At 53.4% G+C, this 23,901-nt stretch overlaps 1 protein-coding gene across 1 annotated transcript in view; it reads left to right on the forward strand.

Annotated features, from left to right (window-relative positions):
• SLC5A10 (solute carrier family 5 member 10) overlaps positions 1–23,736 on the forward strand; it is an 88,376-nt gene extending 64,640 nt beyond the window's left edge. The window contains 7 exon segments of the mRNA XM_030578716.1: positions 6,225–6,332; positions 8,511–8,661; positions 17,831–17,999; positions 20,513–20,728; positions 22,868–22,904; positions 23,576–23,632; positions 23,635–23,736. Coding sequence (XP_030434576.1) covers positions 6,225–6,332; positions 8,511–8,661; positions 17,831–17,999; positions 20,513–20,728; positions 22,868–22,904; positions 23,576–23,632; positions 23,635–23,717 — 821 coding nt within the window. The 3' untranslated portion in view covers positions 23,718–23,736.
• The last annotated feature ends 165 nt before the right edge of the window (positions 23,737–23,901 follow it).

Raw genomic sequence — 23,901 nt, forward strand, 5'->3', positions numbered from 1 at the left:
TAGTGTGTGATGAGGGACCGATGCTTTGCAAGGGTACAAAGAGTGGCAGTTGCCTGTGGCTGGGGCAAGGGGTATTTCTCATAAACCCACAGCTCCACTGGGAAAGCAGAGCACACGTGCACATTCTGATCTGTTCTAGGCTGGCAATGAAGAAACCAACTGCTGTTACCGGATGGTGGTGGTGATGGTTTGAGGAGTTCTGGTGTCACATCTGATAGCCTGAGCCCTTTGAAATAACTCACCAACTTAAAGTGCTCCTCAGTCAGGTCAATAAGACTTTCTTGCCCCTCGTTCAGAAGATTGGAAATCCAGGATCTCGTTCGCTATTTGTAAAACAGGGCGGGAATTACTTCCTTTCAGCCATTCTTTGTCTGTATTCGGTCTAGGCTGTAAGCACTTTGGTGCAGGGGCTTTCTCTGTACAGCGCCAAGCACAGCGAGCCTCTGATCTCGGACGGGGCCTCTCGGTGCTACCTTAGCCCAAATAAACAATATCTGGCTGTTACAAAACCACCTTAAGACAATACTGTAGCTGGTGTCGTCATTATGGGATGCCCCTGTTTCCCTTGCAACCCTGACTCAGCAGGGCACCTTGAGCTCTTTGGGGCCGGGACGGTCTCTTTTTTATGGGTCTGTGCAGCACAAAGGATGTTAGTGGGCTTGCACGTGTGGTTTAAAGGCACATGCTTAAATCTCTTACTGAATCAGGGCCCTGTGTTTCTTGGCCTAGGCTGGTGTCGTCGAAGCTGTTGTAATTGGGTGTACAACTCCGATTGAGTGCATTGGAGCTTCACCCACGTGAATAAGGTCTGTATGGAGCCCTGTGGCTTTTTGGCTGCACTGAAAATCCATTATGGGGACAAATACTTTTTAGAAGGGGGTGTGTGTGTGTGTGTATAGTTTAAAACACTGACATTAATGCATGTGAGAAAGCTCACAAAGTAGATGATATAATGCCTTTTACTGGACCAACTGCTAAGGGGAAGAGGGATCCACCAGGACATAAAACTTACAATGGGGTCACATGGTCTTGGGGAAGGATCTATTTGAAGGAAGCATCAATAGGAGAAGACGTGCACGGTCTAGTGGTCTGATCCCCAGCTTGTGTAAGGCAGCTCCGTTGACATCCCTGAGCGTTTGGCCTTTAGCTTAAAGCTTGAATGTACTGTACTCTGTGGAGTTCGTTAACCTAGGATGCATCTGGGGTGTTATTCTTAATGATTTGTATTTCCGTAGTGAATAGACGCCCCAGCCACGGGACAGGGCTGTGCTCTGCAGACACACAACATGATAGGCCGCCCCAAAGCCCTTGCAGTCTAAGACAAGAGACGGCAGGTGGACACAGGCAGAATCAATGAGAGAGTCTAAGCACACCAGCAACCTAGCAAGTTTCTGGGAGGTTTCATGGCAACGGAGGGGTGTGAAAAAGGATAAGGAGATGGCCTTGTGGATGTTTAGAGGGTGCCCTGCCCAGGTGGGGAGAGCAACATGGAGCCAGCCCAAAGGGGATTGTTTGAAAGTTGGACAGACATCTGGACTCAGGAGCCCAGTTCTACATCTGGAGGTTCAGATCACCACTTGAGGGGCTAACCCAGTGGTCCCCAACCTTTTTGTGGCCAGTAGCACATTCATGTTTTCAGAAGAGTGTGGCGGGCGCCAACAACTTTTCAAGGCTTATTTTGTATTTGTACATTAAATAATACAAAAAAATCATATTTAATATTCTTCCCATTCTGGGTTGAAATAATACGTACGTTGTCTCTTATTTGAACCACTCACTATGGAGCAAAATGTTAAAAAAATAATAAATTGCAAAGCACAAGAAAACAGCAATATCAGTGCAGGAAGAATACTCACGCACAGGGCAGGCACCAGTGGAATAAGCATGTGCCTGTGTCAGCATGTGCTACAGGGCAGCATTTGGTCCATTTTGCAGAGGCGGAGCATGGGATTTTTTGTTTGTTTTTTTTTGTCTGGGTTTTTTTGGCGGCAGTTCTGGGCAGTGCAGGGAGAAGCCTGAGAGAAGCTGCGCAGCTTGCAACCCCGGAGTACTCTGTCCTCAGCAGGTGGGGGGCCCTGGCATCTCTCCCCTGCTAGGCACTAGGCAGGCCCGCACCTGCTGGGGACAGAGAACGCCGGCGACTGCAGCCCTGGAGTTCTCTGTGCCCAGCAGCCCTGGAGTTCTCTGTGCCCGGCAGGCGTGGGGCCGCGGCTTCTCTTGTTGAAGCGGGAAAGAAGCTGTAGCCCAGCGCCTACCGGGGACAAAGACCACCAGTGCCCACAGCCCTGGAGTCCTCTGTCCCCGGCAACCGCAGGACCGCGGCTTCTTTCCCCTGCTGAGCACTAGGCGGGTGCACATAAATGCCCTGGCGGGCGCCATGGCACCCATAGGCACCATGTTGGGGACCACTGGGCTAACCTGTTTACTGGGTACCAAAACACCGATTTGCCCATCTGGGCCCCTTCCCTCAGGTGTCTGTGGGCGAGAATGGAGCCCGTCCAGGCTTTTGTGTCCGCAGTGAAGGATCTGGGTTGGAAGTCAGTGGAGCTACGCCACTTCCTGGCCCTCTGTTTGGGTTCAGTCACCGCCTGCCCCTGTGTGGGACCCAACCTGCCCACTTTCTAATGGCCCCGTGGTCTGGGCTGTGGCCTGTTTGGAACCGTCCTGAGTTCAAGTGTTTGTCAGGGCTCTGAACGCCTTTGCGTGGGGGTGTTTCCTACAACCACCAATTACTTCTGATGATTATTTTATTAGCCACCTACTTGGTAGGGACGAGTTAAATCCGTGCCGAGAGCCAGGGCGGCCGCCCACATGGCTGGTGTGGCCCAGATGAGTGCTGTGATCAGGCACCCTCCGCCCATTTCCGCTGGGCTGCCGCCTTCACCCATTGCTGGCTCAGCTGGGCTCTGCCCCTGCTGGGTTTGGGAAGGGAAATTGTCAGTCTGTGCTGCTCAGCTGCAGCTCAGGAGTTAGGTCCTCAGGAATCAGGAGTAGTAGGATTTATTTTTGCCTCCTAGGGATCGATGCCCCTGACCCAAATCCAGGGGCAGCCCGTAGCTAGCCTGAGGGAAGAAGACAATGCCCCTTTAGCTCAGTATGGGGTCGCTCACGCGGGGCCCCGGTCTAGCACTGAGGACATAACGCATCCCACTGCCTGAATAGTCTCCTTGATCCTGCCCAATTGAAGTCAATGGAAGTTCTAGCACTGACTCCTCAGGATCAGGTCCTTAAATCCTTCCTCCTGCTTACCCGCATCCACTTCGGCTCGCCCTGCGCTGATTACAGCCAAGAGAGACAGCCAGGGCTGTTTTTCCCTGGGAGCTTCCCTGGCTCCAGGAGTCCAGGCCCCAGGTTTGAGAGCCACACGGCTCTTTCAGCAAACTCAGACAGAGCAGACAAATGGGACCAGCCTTGGGTGATGCTAATTAGAGGACAGGTCCATTTGGTTATTCATTAGCTTTTCATCTGAAACAAAACTGGAAAATGCAAAGCGAAGCATCAGTACGCGAGGGGCCTGGGATCTGTTCTTACCTCCGCCACTGATGTGCTGCCTGACCACGGGCATGTCACTTTGCCTCCCTGCACCTTAGAGTTCCCATCTGAAAAATCCTGGGCTATGGCGAGGCTTCATTAACTCCTGTTTGCAAGTCACTGTGGTGAGAGGAGCTGTGGGCGAGCAGAGCATTATTGTTGCTGCTGCTTCATTACTAGAGCTGGACTAATACTAACGTAGCACTTCGCCCTTCTAGAGTGTCGTCGTCCATCCAAGGAGCTCAAAGCCCTTTGCAACCAGTAATTAAAGCAGTTTTTTCACAGATGAGGAAACGAGCAATACAGCAACTTGCTCATGAGCACACAGCAGAGTCAGGACTAGAACACCAGGTTTCCTAATGCCCAGACCCACCCCAGCTCTAGCCACTATGCCATCCTGCCTAGCCTGGGTTTGCTGGCTACAGACGGCTTGTGAGCTGCAGAGTCTGGCTCTGAGTCTGCTCAACTGCAAACAGGAGGGCTTACTTAGCTCAGGTTTTCCCACTGGACCCCAGGATGTGTCGGGCCTTTTCTGTTCCTCTTATTTCTAATTGGCATCTATGCTGCTGCTAGGTCAGTCCTGCTGGGCTGCCTGTGTTACGCCTGCCTGAATATTTCGGGCCAGTCTGTATAAGAAATGCTGGGTGTTGTGGGGAGGAGGAAATGGCCTCTTTGCAAAAGTCCTTTAAACAGTCTGCAGAAAATCAGTCATGGGCTGGAAGGATGGAGACCTGTCTCTGCCCCGCCACTCTGGTTTGCTGGAGAGGCTTGAATCCAAAGGCCCAGTCCAACCATCTCTGATGTTCCTGGGAGTGACTCTAGATCAGGGAGAGGCTGAGGATCATAAAGGGGTGGTGGAAATGCATGTGGGCTACCCCCTACCTTTATTGAAAGGATTAAGAGGCGTGAAGCAGTAGATGGCTGCGCTGATATTTACGCCCTTTGTTCCTTTCCCTCGGTTCGGCTCTGTGACTGCAGCAGCAATAAACAAAGACTCGGGGCTCACGTAAATCCCTAAGTAATTGGCTCACTGGTGCTGGGTGCTGGGCCCTTCGGGCGTCTGCCCTCAGAGTCCCGAGGGGAGCTGCTGGGTGCTGGGCCTTTCGGGCGTCTGCCCTCAGAGTCCCGATGGGAGCTGCTGGGTGCTGGGCCTTTCGGGCGTCTGCCCTCAGAGTCCCGAGGGGAGCTGCTGGGTGCTGGGCCTTTCGGGCGTCTGCCCTCAGAGTCCCGATGGGAGCTGCTGGGTGCTGGGCCTTTCGGGCGTCTGCCCTCAGAGTCCCAATGGGAGCTGCTGGGTGCTGGGCCTTTCGGGCGTCTGCCCTCAGAGTCCCGATGGGAGCTGCTGGGTGCTGGGCCTTTCGGGCGTCTGCCCTCAGAGTCCCGATGGGAGCTGCTGGGTGCTGGGCCTTTCGGGCGTCTGCCCTCAGAGTCCCGATGGGAGCTGCTGGGTGCTGGGCCCTTCGGGCGTCTGCCCTCAGAGTCCCGATGGGAGGTGCTGGGCCTTTCGGGCGTCTGCCCTCAGAGTCCCGATGGGAGCTGCTGGATGCTGGGCCTTTCGGGCCTCTGCCCTCAGAGTCCCGAGGGGAGCTGCTGGGTGCTGGGCCTTTCGGGCCTCTGCCCTCAGAGTCCCGATGGGAGCTGCTGGGTGCTGGGCCTTTCGGGCCTCTGCCCTCAGAGTCCCGATGGGAGCTGCTGGGTGCTGATTCAGTTCCAGTGACGATCACAGTGCCAGGTTGATGTCCCAGCCGTGACGGTTTTGAGGCAGGACATGGGGGGCTGTAATCCTTTGGTCTAAATTTGGTGGGTGGATCCTGGGGGCCCGTGATGTGCAGGAGGTTGGACTAGCTGATCTGATGGTCCCTTCTGTCCTGAAACACCATGACATTGGCAATCATGCCGCACTTTGCCAGTCCGGATTGTAACAAACGGATGGAATGGTGCTAAAGTGGGTCAGGAGAGTTCTGGAGGGGACCAGGACAGCTCAGAAAACTGTTAATAGGCCATAGCCTCTATCGATGACACTTATCTGCTCCCTGTCCTCCCACTGCCATAGTAACTGAGCACCCCGCAGTCTTTCCTGTAATTATCCTCATAATACCCCTCTGAGGCAGGGTAGTGCTGTTATCTCCATTGTACAGAGGGGAAAACTGAGGCCCAGCGAGGCAAAACAACTTGCCCATGGTCACAAGTCTGTGGCAGAGCAGAGAAGTGTCCTCCAGGTCTTCTAGATCCTAGGCTAATGCCCCGAACCACCAGGTCATCCTGCCTGTCTTTCACCGCTAAGCTTCTGGTTCAAATCCAGCCCAGGTCAGCAGCGACCAAACGTTGCTATCCAATGGCGGGGGTGGGACTTGGTCCAGTTCCCAAAGACAAGAGTCCCCATTACCAAAACGCTGATTGGTAGCCCAAGGTGAAACAAATTCTGGGGAATGACACTTCACTCTCCCTGCCTTCGCAGGCGTTCCTCTGGGCAGGGCTGATGCCCGTCGGCGGGGGCAGCTTGCTCGAAAGCTGCTCTGCGGGCAATCAGGACCCAGTTCTGCTCTCAGGCCCACTGCTGGAGCTCCCATGTGGTGCAAGCCCTTCTGGAGGAAGGGTTTTTTCTGGTCATACTGCAGCTCCCTTCACCTGGAACAGCTCCACAGCCAGGTGCTCTCGGCGGGGTCGAGCTGCTTCTTTCTGTGTCGTTGCAGATGCCGTCAGCTGCGTCGATCCCGACGAGTGCGTCCGAGTGTGCGGGTCCGAGGTGGGCTGCTCCAACATCGCTTACCCCAAGCTGGTGGTCGAACTGATGCCCAGTGGTAAGTCTGGGCCGTGCTGCTGGCAGTGCCAGGCCATGCTGACTGTCTTGTGGGTGTGTGTGTGTCGGAGGAGCTGGGGGTCAGCTTCCCTTTTCCAGCCATGCCCAAGAGAGCTCTCTGCCAACAGCAAAACCACCTGGCGGCCTTGGGGCTTCCACCAGAGGGTTCCAAATGAGGAAGCGGAAAGCGTGACAACAGGGAATCAGTGGCCATTCCAGCCCCTGGCAGGATTACAGCAGTGTCCTTCCTAGGCACTGATAACAGTCGCCTCTTTGTTTCTATTGCTGCAAAACCAGAAATAAGCGCCCAGTCAAACCCAGGAGGACAACGTGTGGTGGGGGAATGGGCTTCCTCCCATAGTGAGGTCAGCAGTCCCTTCCGCGCTTGAGCGAGCCAGGCCAGGAATAGGGAATCTCACGCAGCTGGAACAACAGCCTGTGTTTGCGTCCAGAGCCCTTCCTTTATCCCCCTTGCTCCTCCCTGGCCCTGTCTCTTCTCTCCCTCCAACGACATTCCACCCGTGTTGCACTGATTCTCACTGTGGGGGAGGAGGTGGGCCAAGTAGCTGGTTTATAATACCTGGCCCCACAGGTCCCAGTCCCCAAGAGGGCAGGTTAGCCTGTCACTCCTTGGGGGTGACATCCTGCACCATGTATGCATTGGCAGGAACAGGTGTCCAGCCAGTATATAAGAATCCGTTGTCATAGAATCATAGAAGATCAGGGTTGGAAGGAGCCTCAGGAGGTATCTAGCCCCCCCCCCTGCTCAAAGCAGGACCAATCCCCAACTAAATCATCCCAGCCAGGGCTTTGTCAAGCCTGACCTTAAAAACCTCTAAGGAAGGAGATTCCACCACCTCCCTAGGGAACCCATTCCAGTGCTTCACCACCCTCCTGGTGAAATTGTGTTTCCTCATATCCAACCTAAGCATCCTCCACTGCAACTTCAGACCATTACTCCTTGTTCTGTCATCTGCCACCACTGAGAACAGCCTAGCTCCATCCTCTTTGGAACCCCCTTTCAGGTAGTTGAAGGCTGCTATCAAATCCCCCTCACTCTTCTCTTCTGCAGACTAAATAACCCCAGTTCCCTCAGCCTCTCCTCGTAAGTCATGTGCCCCAGCCCCCTAATTGTTTTCGTTGTCTTCCGCTGGACTCTCTCCCAATTTGCCCATGTCCTTTCTGTAGTGAGGGTCCCAAAACTGGACTCAATATTCCAAATGAATAGAGGGGAATAATCACTTCTCTTGATCTGCTGGCAATTCTCTTACTAATGCAGCCAAATATGCCGTTAGCCTTCTTGGCAACAAGGGCACGCTGCGGACTCATATCCAGCTTCTCATCCGCTGTAATCCCCAGGTCCTTTTCTGCAGAACTGCTACTTAGCCAGTCAGTCCCCAACCTGTAGCAGTGCATGGGATTCTTCTGTCCTAAGTGGACTCTGCACTTGTCCTTGCTGAACCTCATCAGATTTCTTTTGGCCCAATCCTCCAATTTGTCTAGGTCACTCTGTACCCTATCCCTACCCTCCAGCATATCTACCTCTCCCCTCAGCTTAGTGTCATCCGTGAACTTGCTGAGGGTGCAATCCATCCCATCACCCAGGTCATTAATCTTTATTTAATGCCTCTCAAATGAGGACCTCAAAACCCTTTACAGAGGTGGAAGCGATCTCACCTCTTATGTTAGGGGCAGGGAACCTGAGGCACAGCTGGTTAATGGCAGTGTCCTGGCTCAGAGTAATCTGCTCTAACCACTAACTAATCCTCCGATGAATGAGTGCCATGCCATGAGGCCAGCTGAGATCTTAAAAAGTGAGCTCTTGTCTGCTCTTTGTGGAAATTAACGCTCCTATGGCACTTTCCAGAAGTGCTAGGGATTGGCAATTCGCTGCTGTGCAGTGTGCTAGCTAGGCTGCTGCCTCCCTCCCCAGAGCTGGCTGCATTTCAGTGGTGCTGTGTGTCTGTTGTTTTTATAGGTCAGTACTGCTGTTATTTACATGATGGTGTCACTCAGAGCGCCCAGGGATCAGAACCCCATTGCCCAAAGTGCTGTCTGCGTGAAGAGCTCAGAGTCTAAACTCACACAGCCGGATCCCAGGCCCAGACAAGTCAATGAAAAGAGAATGGCTTCTTTGAGATGAAACCTGAAGTCCGTGGTCCTTCTCTTTCTCCTCCAGGTCTGCGAGGGTTAATGATTGCAGTAATGATGGCTGCCCTGATGTCCTCCTTGACCTCAGTATTCAACAGCAGCAGCACCCTCTTCACCATGGACATCTGGAGGAAGATCCGGAGGAATGCCAAGGAGCGGGAGCTGCTTCTGGTGGGAAGGTAGGGGAAGGGTTTGTGTGTGTGGGGGGGGTAACAGAGCCAGACAGACATTTTCCTTTTCATGGTGAAGATTAATGTACAGCCTATTAAGTAACTGCTCACAGCAGGGCTGCAAAACCCTGTGGTTATGAAGGAGAGATTTGTATTTTATTATTTATTATGATTTCATTTATAAAAGTGGTGCAAGAGCAAGTGGTGCTTTAAAAATAGCTAAAAGGGTTTGGGCCTGATTGTGATCTCATTTGAACTGGTGTGAATCAGGAGTGACTCCACTTCAGCCAATAGAGGGTATACCAGTGTGTGAATCAGGAGTGACTTCCCTTAAGTCAATAGGGTTCCACCAGTGTAAATCAGGAGTGACTCCACTTCAGCCAATAGAGGGTATACCAGTGTGTGAATCAGGAGTGACTCCACTTAAATCAATGGAATTATACTAGTGTAAAACCAGTATAAGCAAGAATAGTATTGAGCTCCGATTTTTGACCAGCCAGTGTGTGCTCCTTTTCTATCGTGCTGTGCTTAGGACAGGGAATTCATTTAGGAGGAAAGTGCATGACTAACCTATTTCCTTTGTGTGATGGGGAGGGCTCTCTGAGAACTGGCAGCCAGGCAGAATGCAGGTGACAATAATAATAAAGGAATCTAGGTCATCACTTCAGAAGGGTTCGTTCTTAAATTCGTCTATGCTTTGTTGTGAATGTTTGTGCTGGTGATGGATCGATGGCTCTGGAGATGAAATCCTCTGATTTCCCCTCACCCCAACGTGGAAGCCCTCCCATGAAGGCTGAGGGGATAGTGCTGTCTCCCCAGCTCTCTCCTTGCACACGTGAAAGATGCTATGAAATGCGAAGTGCTCTGGTGTGCTAAGGATGTTCAGGTTGCTAATGGAGCAAATGACTCAGCTTTGGATGGTTCCTACAGCCAAGCTGGTCAGGTGGTCTCTCCTGTTTCCCCCCGCACATTCCCATTTCCTGACTCATCCCCCAGTGGCACCTGTGCCTCAGTTTACCTGCCTGTAAAATAGGTATAATGACACTGAAGCCACGCTCACAAATGCATTGTGAGCACAATTAATTACTGGTTACATAGTGCTTTGATTGCCCCAGGTTGAAAGGTGCTTCCTAAATGCACATGGTCATTGCTAATCCATTATGCTGGCCCATTTTACTGGGCAATCTGTGCCAATCAAGTGCTAGACAACTCCTCGTAAACCCAGCCCCATTTCCTGTGGCTGGGGGTGCTGGGGCCAAGTCAACCTTCTTGCCATTATCGTCATCGGAGGCACTTGATGCCAGGGCGAGCGATGCCAGGCAGAGGACTGGCGCCACAACAGGGCAGGTGACTTCCCGCGGCAGTTGTTGAACATGTTGCTGGCTGGAGATAGAGCCTGGCTCCATCTGGGGCAACTCATCTGATCGCATGCCACAGCCCCCCTGGCCCTGAGCTTAGCTCACCTGGCACCCGTGGGAGTAAGGCTGCCAGGGCTTGTTACAGACAGCCTCCGTTCAGGAGGCTGAGGCACATCCTACTGCTCCGTTGGGTCCTAGGCTGAACCAGGCAGCACCTTGCGCCTTTCCTTGTGAGAGCCCCCACTGTCTCTGGCACCTGGGAGCTCTGTGAGTCAAGGTGCTGAGGACCCACTGCGATGTGGGTCCCTGTGATGGCTCCCCGGGTAGGGTTGGTGCACGTGTATCCCTCTGTCCCTGGGATGGATGAACCTGCCCCCAAGACTCCGTAGCAAAGAGAGTAACTATAGCCCTGATTGCGATCTCATTCGCACTCTCTTTGCTCTGTTGGCCTCGGCAGAGTCCCTCCGGATTTCCCCCAGAGAGCCAGAGCCAGAGCCTGGGCCCCAAACCATCTGCTTGGCAGCACAAAGCGACCCCAATGCCAGTTTCACTGGCCCCATGAGGATCCCCCTGGCACTGGAATCGTTGAGGGGCATGGAGCTGCCTAGAGGCCCCCTAGGCCATGTCCCAGCACAGATTGCGGATTGGGTGTCCGAACCACCTCCAGAGAGGGGCTATGGACAGCCAGTGTGAGTTACAGCATCCGCCAGAATTCAGGATCCGCTCTCCCTACAGGGTCAGGAGGGGTTCTCCCACCGCTCTAGGTAATCCACCTTCCGAGAGGCAGTAGTTAGATCAATGGAAGAACTCTCGCGCCATCTACGCCGGGGGTTAGGTTGATTTCACCAATGTGGATTTTTCAGGCCCCTGAGCCACGTAGCTGGGTTGACCTGACTTTTTAGTGTAGACCTGGCCTTAAAGTCAGCTTTCCCCTCCTCCCTCCGGTCATGCGCTGAATGCAGCTCTCCAGACCGTGGAAGTTACTTGCATACACAGTGTTGCCAAACCCCCATGCATTTAAAAATCATGAGATTTCAAAAATAATAAACGTGAAGGTCTTGATTTGCATTCTGGTTTCGGAGCTCTCAGGAGGCATGTTTTCAAGATTTTCTCTTCAACTTGGAGGGCTAGGAACTTAGTTTGTTTTAGGTGCGAGCGGAGAGTCTCATGTAGTCACCTGAATCCAGGAAGTGGGGCTTAAAGAAAAAACACCAAATGTTGTGAGTGTAGGTACCACGGCATATATCTGGAAAAAACCTACAGGCATGTGTCTTCTCCTGTGTTCCCACTAACGCCCTATGATTAATCAGAGCAAAATAATTTAAGAATACCAGTGTATTTTCTGAGCCGTGTTAATCTGTATCACCAAAAAGAACAGGAGTACTTGTGGCACCTTAGAGACTATCAATTTTATTTGAGCATAAGCTTTCATGGGCTAAAACCCACCTCATCAGATGCATGCAGTGGAAAATACAGTAGGAAGGTATATACACAGAGGGCCTGAAAAAATGTTGCCATACCAACTATAAGGAGAACAATTAGTTAAGGTGGGCTATTGTCAGCAGAATAAAAACTTTTGTAGTGGTTATCAGGATGGCCCATTTGCAGCTGTTGACAAGAAGGTGTGAGTAGCAATAGGGAAAAAATTAACATGGGGAAATAGGTTTTACTTTGTGTAATAACCCATCCACTCCCAGTCTTTATTCAAGCCTAATTTAATGGTGTCAAGTTTGCAAATTAATTCCAGTTCTGCAGTTTCTTTCTGGAGTCTGTTTTTGAAGTTTTTTTGTTGGGGTATTGTGACTTTGGAGCTGTTTGTTTACTACTTGCACTTCTCTCAGCTCTGGCACTAAAACTGGGCTAGTCAGTTTCACCTCTGTTTATAAACAGTTTCACTTTGTGGTTTTCTTGGGCTAACACAGTGCTGCAATTCAGGGGTTGCAAACAATACAGAGAGAGGTGTATTTATTTTTCAAGAGCAAGCAAGTTTCTGTATGAATTTTAAAAAGAAAACACGTGGATGGCAACATTTTTTTTTTCATCCTGGGCTTTCCATCAGTGTTTTTTTTTTTTTTTTACCAAAGCTAAATTTGGACTGCTGTCTGGTGGAGCCCCTTTATACCACAGCCCAGCTTTTGCAAATGATCACATGCTTTCACCTGTAAATATGCGGGGACAATTCCCCTGGCTGGTCCATCCCACTGAGACAAGATCTGATGAAACAGGAACATACCTCTCCTAATTGTTTTCCTTTCGTCTATTTTTGTACTTGTGACAATCAATTTGCTGGTGATGCGTGAGCAGAAAGAGAAAGAGCCTAGAAAATGAAGTAGCTAATGTTCCTGCAATTAAGGCGCTGTCATTAAAAACCATGCAACAAAAGGAAGCCCGAGGATGAGGCCTCCGCCTGCTAGGTGATTCAACTTATTTGCTTAGATCTTTCACAATGTTTTGATTAATTCTGGGCCAATAATACTGCCAACTCGGCATGGCTTGTCCTAGGGAATCTGTGCTGCATAACTCAGTGTAGTAATAGTGATATTATGTTGCAGTCACATAACACCTTTCATCAAAGGGTGGTTAAGTGCTGTAAAAAAATTATGAATCTGCAGCTGTGGTTAGATGAGGAGAAAGGAAGTCAGGGTCTTATTCTTGGTTCTTCTGTTGATGGGAACAAGTGGCTTAACCTCTCTTTCCTCCCTAATACTTACCAGGGCCACTGTGAGGCTTCATTGTTTGTTTTTGCTTTTGTAAAATACTTCAGGATCTTGGGATGAAAGCGTAATTGTTTATTTTATTATTGTCTCTTGCAGTGGAGGAATATCCGGGACCTGTCACTAGTAACATGACAAGAATGCACGTCTCTTATATGCATTTACACATATTATTGGGCTCAATCCATTGTTCATGTAGCATGGTGGGTTTCCTAGGTTTGGGGTCTTTGGCCTAAGAGATGGAGCTTCCCCAGGTTCCCTGGAGATACCAGCCATTCCAATATCACGGTGATGGGCACGATGTAACATAGCTCGATTGTAAGCTGTTTGGCGCAGGAACTGTCTGTTCAGTGTTTGTCCAGCACCTGGCACAACAGGGTCCTGGTGCATAACTAGTGTTCCTGGGTGCTATGATAATACAAGTAATCATTAACAATAGCTAGGTGGGTGGGCAGACAGAGAGATCGACTGTGCTTTGTGCATAGACTATACAATCCACTGTATCGCTTCCAGGGAATACTTCCGAAGATTCAGGCTATAACTTCCTTTTCTTAATGTCACTCCATTCCCCCTACCTCCACCCCCCTGGATCACACTCATGTCTCTCATTCTTGGCCATTTACATCTTTCCACTGCTCGTAGCCTGTTACTCTGTCTCTCTTAGCCATCACTTAGCCAGGGTCTATAGATTTCGCTCTCTTGGTCTTGCCTTGTAAGCCAGTCCCCCCGGCCCTCCTTCCCCCTTGTCATCCTTCTTGTGCTTCTCTGAGTTCCCTCTAGTTCTCCCATTCCTTTTGGATACAGAGGCTCCCCGAGCTGGGGTGCGGTCTTCCCCGGACCATTGCACAATGCCACCAATCACGATGATTAAGAATGACACACGGGGGGGGAGTGGGGGGGGGCTTTCAGAGCTTTATCAGCACTCATTAGCAGATGACTAAACACAAGGTGATTCAATGGGCACAGACAAACCCCGATGGGGGAATTCAGGCCGGAGCATGCCTCAAAGAGTCAGAAAGTCAAATGTGCGGGAGCCGGGGAGAGGAAATGGGAGAGGAATAGAGGGTTGCTGCATGGATGAGGCACTGGTATGCTTCACGGCACTCAGGATGGAGTGGAATTACCCGAGACAGGTTTGCTCAGAGCTGTTACAGGAGAACACTGCTGGCCCTTAGGGTCTGTCTACACCACAGTTAAAATCTGCGGCTGGCCCATGGGACCCGGGCTAAGGGGCAGTTTAAGTGCAGTGTAGATGTTCAGGCTCGGGCTGGCGCACAAGCACTAGGACCATTGTGAGGTGAGCTACAATGCAGTTATCCAGCCCCTTAGCCCAGGCCCCAAGAGCCCTGGTCAGCTGCAGGTGTCTAATACCCTTAGACATCACCTGGGCAGGTCCCGCTGCTGGCCTGCCCTTTTTATCTGCATTGCTTTGTGCTGCCAGGTGAGAGAACCTGGGTTGGAGCCCTGATTCGAGCCACCGTCTCCCTGACACAGCGCCGCAGGGAGAAAGCGTGCCACTCAGTGGCGCCCACTGCTGGCTGACCCAGGAGCAGCACTGATGAGTCCAGTGCCAGCCCGCCTCTGCCCGAAGGATGCAGTCTCTGGGTGGGTCTGCACCACAGACAAAGGTGGAACTGTAGCCCGGGTAGCTCTAATCTAGCTAGTGTGGGTAATTGCAGTGAAGATGTGGTGGCATAGACGCGGCAGCATCCCAACTACGTACCCAGAGTCCCCAGTGGGATGGCAAGCCCATGCCATCATGTCCTCACTACAGTATGTTACAGGGCGGTGTCTGTCCCACTACCTGGGGTATCTAAACCTCCTGCAGCTGTTCTGTGGATAAATGGGATAATTCAGCCCCTAGGAGACAGACTCCCCCTGCCCTGCAGGACCCAGGGCCTCCCGGGGAAGGGGTTTTCCTCACAGGATCTTGTCCCTGGAGCTACATGTTTGCTGGGGATCTGAGGGGTTGAAAGCTCCAGTTCAGCCATCAGCGAGTGAAACCAGAGCAGCTGGGCAGCGTGGGGGGTGAGCACAAGAGGCGCTTGGGTGGGAGGTGGCAGATGACTGGAGCAGTGCAGGTGCTGAGCATGGACTGGGGGCGAGAGCTAATGTGAGCTTGAGTTATCCTGTGCTAGGAGATCCTCTCCTTGGATGCCTGGGGAGCGTGGGTTATGAAGGGCGGGAGGGGAAACAGGCGCAGAGGCAGGATGGGACTTGCCCAAAGTCACCAGGCGGTTAGCTTGGGGCTTGAATTCCCTGTACTGCCCCAGACTTCCTGGGTGACCTTGGCCGAGTCACTTAGCCTCTTTGGGTCTCAGCCCCCAGCTGTCCAATGGAGGTAACAGCCTCCCGAGGCGTTGGGAGGATCTACACGCTAAGGATTGAGGCGCTCACGCACTACGGGAACGGGGTCTAGAGACATACCCATGACAGACGGGCCTGGCTGGGAATAGAGCCCAGGTTCCCTGACACCTAGTCCTGGCCACTAGCCCCTGCTGCTTCCTGAAAGGGTGGGTGGATGTTCAGCCTCCCAGGCCTCTCCACACTCCCCTGTTGGTTCTCCACAGGGAATGTGGCTTAGCCTGCAGAAAGCCCTTGAATTTGATGGTTGAGAGGCTCACATTGAAAATCTTCCCATTTGGCTCCTTTGGGCCGATCAAGGGACTGATGAGAGAACGGCTGCGCCATGTGGCTCCCCCCAGCCAAGCCCAGCACACGAACCATCTGATAGGAATTACCAGGGGGCTGATCAGCGGCCCTTGTCCAGCCATCAGGGGAGTTTTATGGGCACTGGGACTGTGGGACTCGGCCCTCTGTCTAAGGTAACATTTTTAAAAGTTCCCAAGTGGCTAACAAGCCTAAATCCAAGGCCTCTAAGTCCCCTGGACACTTTGGAACACGTTAACCAGAGCTGATGTCTTTTAAAAATGTAGCACTTGTCTGTTCCCCTGGCAAGACTGAGCCTGCTCAGAGCCCTCCTGGCCGAGGGAGCTAGCTGGGGCGCTTTCCACGTCAGCGTGCGTTTTGAGTGCCAGCCAGAGGCTGCCGTTGTGGCTGGGAGGGTCACCTGACCACAGCGCCACATGTTCGCCCTCCCAGGGGTTAGTGTGTTGCCTCTCCAGTGCTCCCACACCTTGCTATCCAGGCAGCTGCAGATCCAGCTCAACCTAGGACCTTGTCATTAAACTGCTGAGCCAGCCTTCTGCATAAGATCTTCCTGGAGCGCTGATAGCGATGCAAAGTCAGGGTACAACCGGGGGGAACAAACCTCACCTATCCCTGCACATGAATAAGCCTCCTCCCCAAGGCGTTCGTTTGCTTTAGGACGCAAGGCCAGACCATGGCAGCAGGTATCTGGGTGCATCCCAGCAAGCCCTGCGGCTCCAATCCTGTGGTGAAGAAATGCTCATGCTTCCCTTACTGACTCGTTTCGTTGGGCTGCGCAGAGCCCGTCTAGAGGCGGGAGAGGGCTTGGTTTGGATCTCACGCCATCTGAGAGGCCTGCTCTCCAAAGCCTTTGACCCAGAAGGAAGGGCCTTGTGATTATTATAATAAAACGGAGGGCATTTTGACTGGGATATAATTAAAAGCAATCCCAGGCCTGCACGCCTCAGCTCTCTCCCTGACACGCAGCGCCCTGCAGCTGGGGACACAGAGTCAGGGTGCTTGGTAAGCCAGCCTGTTGTTGGGAGGCGTTTGGGTACCTTCAAGGCGACTGTCTGCTTCAGCATGGGCTTGCCAGCTGCTTTGGGAGCAGCAGGGATCTAGGGTGGCATGAACCACAAGCAGCAGCAGGTCTGCGCTGGGGACAAAATCGTCGGCCGTGAAGTATGCCTGTCGTTAGCGCACTGAGCAGCTCCTGTCCCCGGTAACGTGCTCAGAGCCATCGGGCATTACACAGATTGCGGTCCAGGTTTCGTGCAGTGTTTAGACAGACTCTGATGCAGTCTGACACTGGATCTGCTCCAGGTTAGTGTTCCGTGCCCCTTGGAGCACACAACACTGTATGGATTGAGTGAGTTGTATTGCCCTGTTCCTGCAAAGGGATTGGGCTCAGGAGTCTGGGCCTCGCATGCAGCTGCCCCGGCAGGCTGGGAACATGTAGCAGCCGGGTAGCCAGGAAAGCAGGGAAGCCTCAGGAGTGGCCGGTGTCCAGCCTGCAGCTGCGATCGCCAAGGAGTTGTAGTTGCGAGTCTGCCAGGCGCAGTGGGGGAGCAGGGTGGTGCCGGTGGAGCTGGGACTCGGAAATGAAAGACCTGCAGCCCTAGGCGTGCCCGACCTAAGCCAGGAGGCCACTTCGCTGCCGGTGCCAACGCCCCCTATTATTTCAGTGAGAGGCAAGAAGAAACGAACCCTGAGGATCTTTTCTCCATGTCTGGCATCTGGTCACCCTAGGAGAAAGTCCTAGTCCACTCCGGTGTCTATAATCAGTAAAGGCCAGGCTGGCCCTGTGCTTTGAATTTCAGTGCGTATCTACCCCGATCCGGGGCCACGGACTTTTCCTAATGGAGGGGCACGAGGCCCCACCCCCTCCATGGCCCTGCCCTTCTCTGAGGCCTCTCCCCTTGGACAAGCCGGAAGCTGGAGTTGGGTTGGGGTAAGATCTGTGTGGGCAGCTGTGGGGAGCTGCACACCCTCCACCTGCCCTGAACTGGGGACCAGGAGGCAGGGACACAGGCCAGGGGCTGCTCTCAGACCCCGCCACCCCCCCGGCCTGGTGGAGCGTCCATGGCTCCCCACAGCTGCCTGGGCTCCCTGGGCCATTCTTACCTGGGCTGGGTGGGCCCACTCTGTTCTGGCACACCTGGACTGGTCCCTTCTGGCCTTAAACCCTATGATGCAGGCATCATAGACAAGTGCTCCTGGACTGGTCCTTTCCGGCCTTAAGCCCTATAACGCAGGCACCATAGACAAGTGCCTCCTATGTGCTGCATGCTAAACTCATGCCTGTCCCTTGTGTATATTGCATGCACCGGGCAGGCTTCACACGTGCATTCCCTCAGGAGTGCGTTACATTACATGCCACCCGCTGGGGATAGCCTGTCCTCCTCTCTGCAGCTGACGGGTCTGTTTCTTCACACATGGCATTGCTGCCTCTTGCAGGATAGTCACAGTGGTTCTGGTCGCCATCAGCGTGGTCTGGATCCCCATCCTGCAGAGCTCCAACAGCGGCCAGCTGTACATCTACATCCAGTCTGTGACAAGCTGCCTAGCTCCGCCCATCACAGCTGTGTTCGCCCTGGCCGTTTTCTGGAGACGAGCCAATGAGCAGGTAAGCTCTCTGCCATTTCGTGTGTGCGTGTGGGGGGGTCTCTAACGCCTACATGTTACAGCTGGAAGAGACCAGTGCCATCATCTAACCTGACTCCCCTGCATATCATGGACCAGACAACCTCCCCTGATGATTCCTGCATTGGCCCCGCTGCTTCTGGTGGAGCTACAGCAGTGCTTTGCAAACTTTTTTCATTTGCAGCCCTCTGAACCATTTTGAATAGAGGTGCAGCCCCCTTTGGAAATCTTCGATCCCCAATGGTCCGCGGACCACAGGTTGAAAGCCTCCGAGCTAGAGCATCTCTTGTAGAGCACTGGCCCGTCTTAGCTGATGCGATTCCAATTGCCATGGCTCACCACCATTATTCCAATGCATGCTGGCCTTTCCCTTGGGGAAACCTGGGGTCAGACCCTGTTCTAGGTCACACGGGAAAATCCATTTACTGCATTTCTGCACCGGCTCCACATTGTGGCTCCCCATGCTGGCACATGGCCAGCAGGGGGCAGTACAATTCCTGGAAGGAGCCTTTTGCCCATACACAGCATTGCACAGTTGGCCCCTGAATTTTAAGAGAACTCTGAAGAATCAGGTGCTGGTAACTGCTATTTGGATGGCCCAGGGGTCTCAGCTGAGGTGGAAACACCTCTATTGTTGGGTCTCTCGTTAGGGGCACCAAGACTTTCCTGGAATAAACAGAGGGGCGCAGGTAGCCTCGGGACCCCAGCCTTCCTGAAGGGCTTTGGGCTAGTCACGTGACCATTGACAGGCAGGAGGGGCCCTACATTGATTTGTGGGTTGTAGCAAAGTCTCACCATGCTGTTGTCTTAGCTGAGTGCCCATGAAATGTCTCATGACCCTCCCACCAAGTGGGACCCCCCCAGTTTTCCCTTAGTGGTAAAGGAGCTACTAGAAAGTGGAGGAGGTGTGGCATGGCACGCAGCACCTCGAGTCTCATCGGGCCAAGGATCAGCCCGATGAGCCTTACACTCCTGAGGACTTGAAGGTCATTGGTTTCTTCTTCGGTAGGACAACGCCAAGGGTTTCAGGGATCAGACTCATCCATGAGGACGTGACCAGTCCAGTTCTGGCTGGCCGGTTCTAGCCGCTGGCGCCATCAGGGATTTCTGAAGAGTCTTGTTTGAGGAACCGAGTCCCAGTCCCCCAAAGAAGAGCAGAAATTGCGCTTGCCTGCGTTTGAGACCAGAGCGAGCCGGTGGTTCCCCAAGGAACTGGTGGGTGCGTCATGTGTAGCTGACATGTGAGCACAGCCCAGGTGTTGACATGCAACACTGCCCGACTGTAGCCTGGGAAGTTTTAAGCTCACTGTCACAGAAAACAGTAACTGTCAGGCAACTGCGTTAGCAAACAGCAGACTGGGACCCGAGGGACTTTCCACTGCATAAATACATGTTTGTTACATTCTCGTTAGTTAGCATCCTGGAAAGAAAGAACCCAGCCAATGGCAGAACCTGTGCAGTGCTGTCTTGTGGCTGGTCAGAGAATAACATTTGTATTACAGTACAGGAGAACCTCGGAGTTACGAACACCTCGGGAAGGGCGGTTGTTCATAACACTGAACAAAACATTCTTTCAAAAGTTTACAACTGAACATTGACTTAATGCAGCTTTGAAACTTTACTCTGCAGATAGAAAATGCTGCTTTTAACCATCTCAATTTAAAGGAAACAACCGCAGAAACAGTTTCCTCACCTTGTCAAATCTTTGTTTTAAACTTTCCCTTCATTTTTTTAGTAGTTTACATTTAACACAGTACTGCACTGGATATGCTTCTTTTTTTTTTTTTTTTTCTTTTGTCTTGGCTGCTACCTGAGTGTGTACTTCCAGTTCCAAATGAGGCGTGTGGTCGACTGGTCAGTTTGTAACTCTGCTGTTTGTAACTATGAGGTTCTACTGTAACTCCTAACTACAATTCGGGTTGCTTGGTGCTAGGGGCTGTACGTGCACAGTAAGAGACATTATCTTCATTTTACAGATGGGCACCTGCAAGAGAGGAGATATGTTTGCACTGCGGCTGGAGATATAATTTTGAGCTTGGGTAGATGAGCTTGGGCGAGCTTTGGTCAAGATAGTGCACTAAAAACAGCAGTGTAGCAACTGGAGTGGTAACCCAGGATTGCAGTCTGTCAGCTGGCCCGTGTGGCTACACTGCTAATTTTAATGTGCTAGCTCGATCAAAGCTAACGTGTGTACAGGAACCTGAGCTGCACCTCCGGCTATGCAGAAAGCGACTTATCACACAGGAAGTCTATGACAGCGGGGATTTGAACCTAGAACTCCTGAGTCCCACCCCAGGGCCTTAACCACAAGACATGGGCTGGTCACCCAGGCTGTAGCCACATTAGGATGTGCTCACTGGCAAAGGCGAGCCAGGAAGGGAGTTCAGCAGAGAAGTGCGTTCTTCAGCCCTCACCTGCCATATCGACATGATGGATTCCCGCCGGGTGAGACCTTCTGGGAGAGGCGCCGTCACCCTGAACGTCTTTGTTTTGCAGGGAGCTTTCTGGGGCCTGATGTTGGGGCTGGCGCTAGGCCTGGCTAGGATGGGGCTGGAGTTTGCATATCCTTCACCCCGCTGTGGCATCCCGGATGAGCGCCCCTCCCTCGTGAAGGACGTTCACTACCTCCACTTCGCCGTCCTCCTCTGTGCTCTGACTGCTGGCGCTGTGGTGGGGATCAGCTTGCTGAGCAGGCCCCCCGCCGAGATGCAGGTGGGTAAAGTCGCCCTGGTCGGGTTGCGTGGCCCCAATGAGGATCAAGTGATCAGCTGTTCAATTTGACTGCAAAGGGGGCGATGGGCGGCAGGGCTGACGTTTGAGCTGCCCCTTGTTTCCCTCCCTGCTGCCAAGAGGCCATGGTGGCCGCCCCTCCTCACAACCCCCTGCACAGGTCAAGCCGGATGTTGTTGGAGTCTGGTGAGGATACCAAGGTGGGCATGTCAGCCAGGAGGCAGGAGGCGGGTCCTGCGAACGGGTCTCCTATTTCCACTTGCCCCTCTAGGGAAAAGACACAGCCCGCACCCTCCCACCTTGAAGCTCTGATGCCGAGGGGCACGTAGCTGGCAGCAAAAGTCCTAAGCCATGGCCTATGGGCAAACATACGGGCAAAGCAGCCCTGAGCTCAGCTTCTGCTATTGGACTGGGATTGTGGTTTGGTAGCCACGCAAAGGAGCGCAGTGGTGCTGTTACGTGTCGAGCACAGTCAGTGCTGTGGCATTCAGATCCACCCGCTACGTATACCCACGCACGCGGATCCTTCCCTCGTGCAGGGAAGTCCCCATGTCCAGCAAGAGACGTGTCTCCTTGGGACAGGCGTATATGGCTGGGGAAAGGCAGCTCTCTCACAGCTACTTCTCTGGATGGGAACAAGGGCAGTGATTGCAGAGCTAAGAGCCAGGGAGACCTATCCAAATCCTCCAGCAAGAGGCACAGAATAGCTGTCTCTGAGGAACCACTTTCAATGTCCTCTCTGCCCCACCCATGCGTGGCTGCTCAAGGCTGCTCAGGGCTTCAATGTCTTCTCTGCTCCACCCCTGCTGTGGCTGGGCTGTTTTTCTTCGTCAGCCGGAAGGCAGCCTGACAGCAGACCGACCCGCTATGTTCCACTTGTTCGCATTGCCCTATGCCTGGTTGATGTTATGTCACGTGAAAGCGGGGATGGGGATTCGGAGCAGGGAAGGGTGATGAGCTCACACCCAGAACAGGCTATGGGAGGAGAGGCCCACACGCACATGGAAATTCCCCCCCTCCCCTAGTCCAGTGGCATTTGAAGTCAGCCCATCGTAGAGAGAGGCTCCGACCATGGAGATGGGCTCTGGGTCTGGACTTCGCCAGGGCTGGGGTGTTGGTTCCGTTGTCCGAGTCTGGGGCCAGGGAGATGGTGGTAGGTGTCAGAGCATGGGGTTTATTTCAGGGGAGCCAGGCAGCATGCAGGAGTTTGGGGTACAGGGAGCACAAGGACCTGCCCCAGCTGCGAGCATGGCCAGTGACTCTCCTGCCTGCTGTCCGCTGGCCGAGCTCACGCTGGGCTGCGCTGACCCACACAGGCCCTGGCCAGAGCCTCAGCTGGTGTAGCTCCACTGAAGGGGGTGGAATGACCCTGATTTACACCCAGCTGAGGATCCGGCCCGGAAAGTTCAGTCCGGGGTTCGAATCTGGCAGGTGTTTAGGGGGACTCTCTGCAGAGACGCTGGCCAGGCTGAGCAGCATGGGGAGATCATTGGGTGACCTCCCACCTTGGGGGCTGGGTATGTCCCCAGGCACGGGCTGTTCCTGTTGTCCTTCACCACAGGCTCTTTGCTGGGCCTCCTCAGAGGAATAATTGGGCTCCTCCAATTCCCACCCGGGGGTGATGTGAGATGGTGCTTCCCAGACACAGCTGCATTTGCTCCCCGGATCTGGACACTCCCCACAACAAGCTGATTCTTCAGGTTTACCATGGCAGCACCCAGTGCGGGGCCCTGGCACTGAGGGATCAAACCCCCATAGGCAGGGCCGTGCCTGGAGGGCGAGTGCTGCCAGGCCAGGCTGAGGGATCGCAGGGTGGCTGTGGCCGCACCGCCGGAGGCGCCGTCTTTGTGCTCAGATAATACAGGCCATGTGACCTCAGGCATGGCCTCCTCTCATCCTGGGGGGAATTGGGGGCGGCTTCACTGAGGGGCAGGAGAATCGGATCTCAGACTCCAGAGCCAGTTTGCCATAGCAGCTGGTGACGCTGGGAACCTCCGTTTTCAGATGCCCAACTGGAGACACTTGAAAGGGGCCCGGCAGAAGGTGGGTACTCGGCCCATCTCCTCTTGCTGTGCCACTCTTCTGCTCTGGCCTCTCTAAGCTTCCCGCTCTGTGTTCCAGATAAAGAACCTCACCTGGTGGACCATTTCCCGGGGGCGCCTGCCTCTCGAGATCTCCATGGCCAGCGCATCAGCAGGGACCCACTCACCCAGGAGAGGAAAGGAGGGTGCGTGTGATTTGATATTGCCCAGCCAGGGCTTGGGATGGACGCAACGCTAGGACTAAGAACCCAATGACGAAGGGGTGGTCTGCACTTTGAGCTGGGGGTGTCAATCCCACCTCAAGGAGACATAATGGATGTAGATCTGAGCGTGCTTGGGCACGTGGGTGTGTGAGTGGTGGGAGGGGCTATACTCTAGCATGCTAGTTCGCTCCTAACTACGGCAGGGATGTCTCCTCGAATCCCAGCTGCAGACTTGCCTTTAGACCTGGAAATCTGCTGTGGCCTGGGGCGTGTTCTGAGCTCAGAAGGGTCCTGAGTTCCAATCCCAGTGCAGGGGGTTGGGGAGGAGCCGGGGAGGGATCAGGGTGCTGGGGGTCTTTGTTCTGGGATCAGGCTCCTTGGCCTTGCCCCCCACCGCTTGAAACACGGACCCTCTTGCTCTGCACATCCTCAGGCACAGCTCTCTTTGGCCAATCCTGGCCCTTGTGAAGCATGCAGGGCAGGTGATACCCATGACTCTGTCCCCCTCATAGTCTCTCTCCATCTGTGACAGATTCCCAGGAGGGGGCACCAGGGACCTGCCCCTGCATGGATTCCTTCTGCAGTCCCCAGGGGGCGAAGACTGAGGGACACCCAGCAAAGGCTCTGAGGGACACCACAGAGGCCCCCTTCTGGGCTAGGATCTGCTGCATCAATGCTGTGATCCTGATGTGTGTCAATGTCTTCTGTTATGCCTATTTCGCTTAGCCCTACTGCAGCCAGGTGGTGTGGGGGATCTGATCTGGAGCAGGGCCGGGGGTGGGAGGAGGGGCGAGGGAGAAGGGGAGGAAGGTGTAGTGGGGAGGGATGGGGCGAGGGGAGGGTGGAAAGCGACAGTTGTGTGATTAATTCCCCCTTCTCCTTCCCCTACATTCTGGATATTGGAGGGTTT

Source organism: Gopherus evgoodei, chromosome 10 (assembly GCF_007399415.2).
Source record: "Gopherus evgoodei ecotype Sinaloan lineage chromosome 10, rGopEvg1_v1.p, whole genome shotgun sequence".
Lineage (NCBI taxonomy): Eukaryota > Metazoa > Chordata > Testudines > Testudinidae > Gopherus > Gopherus evgoodei.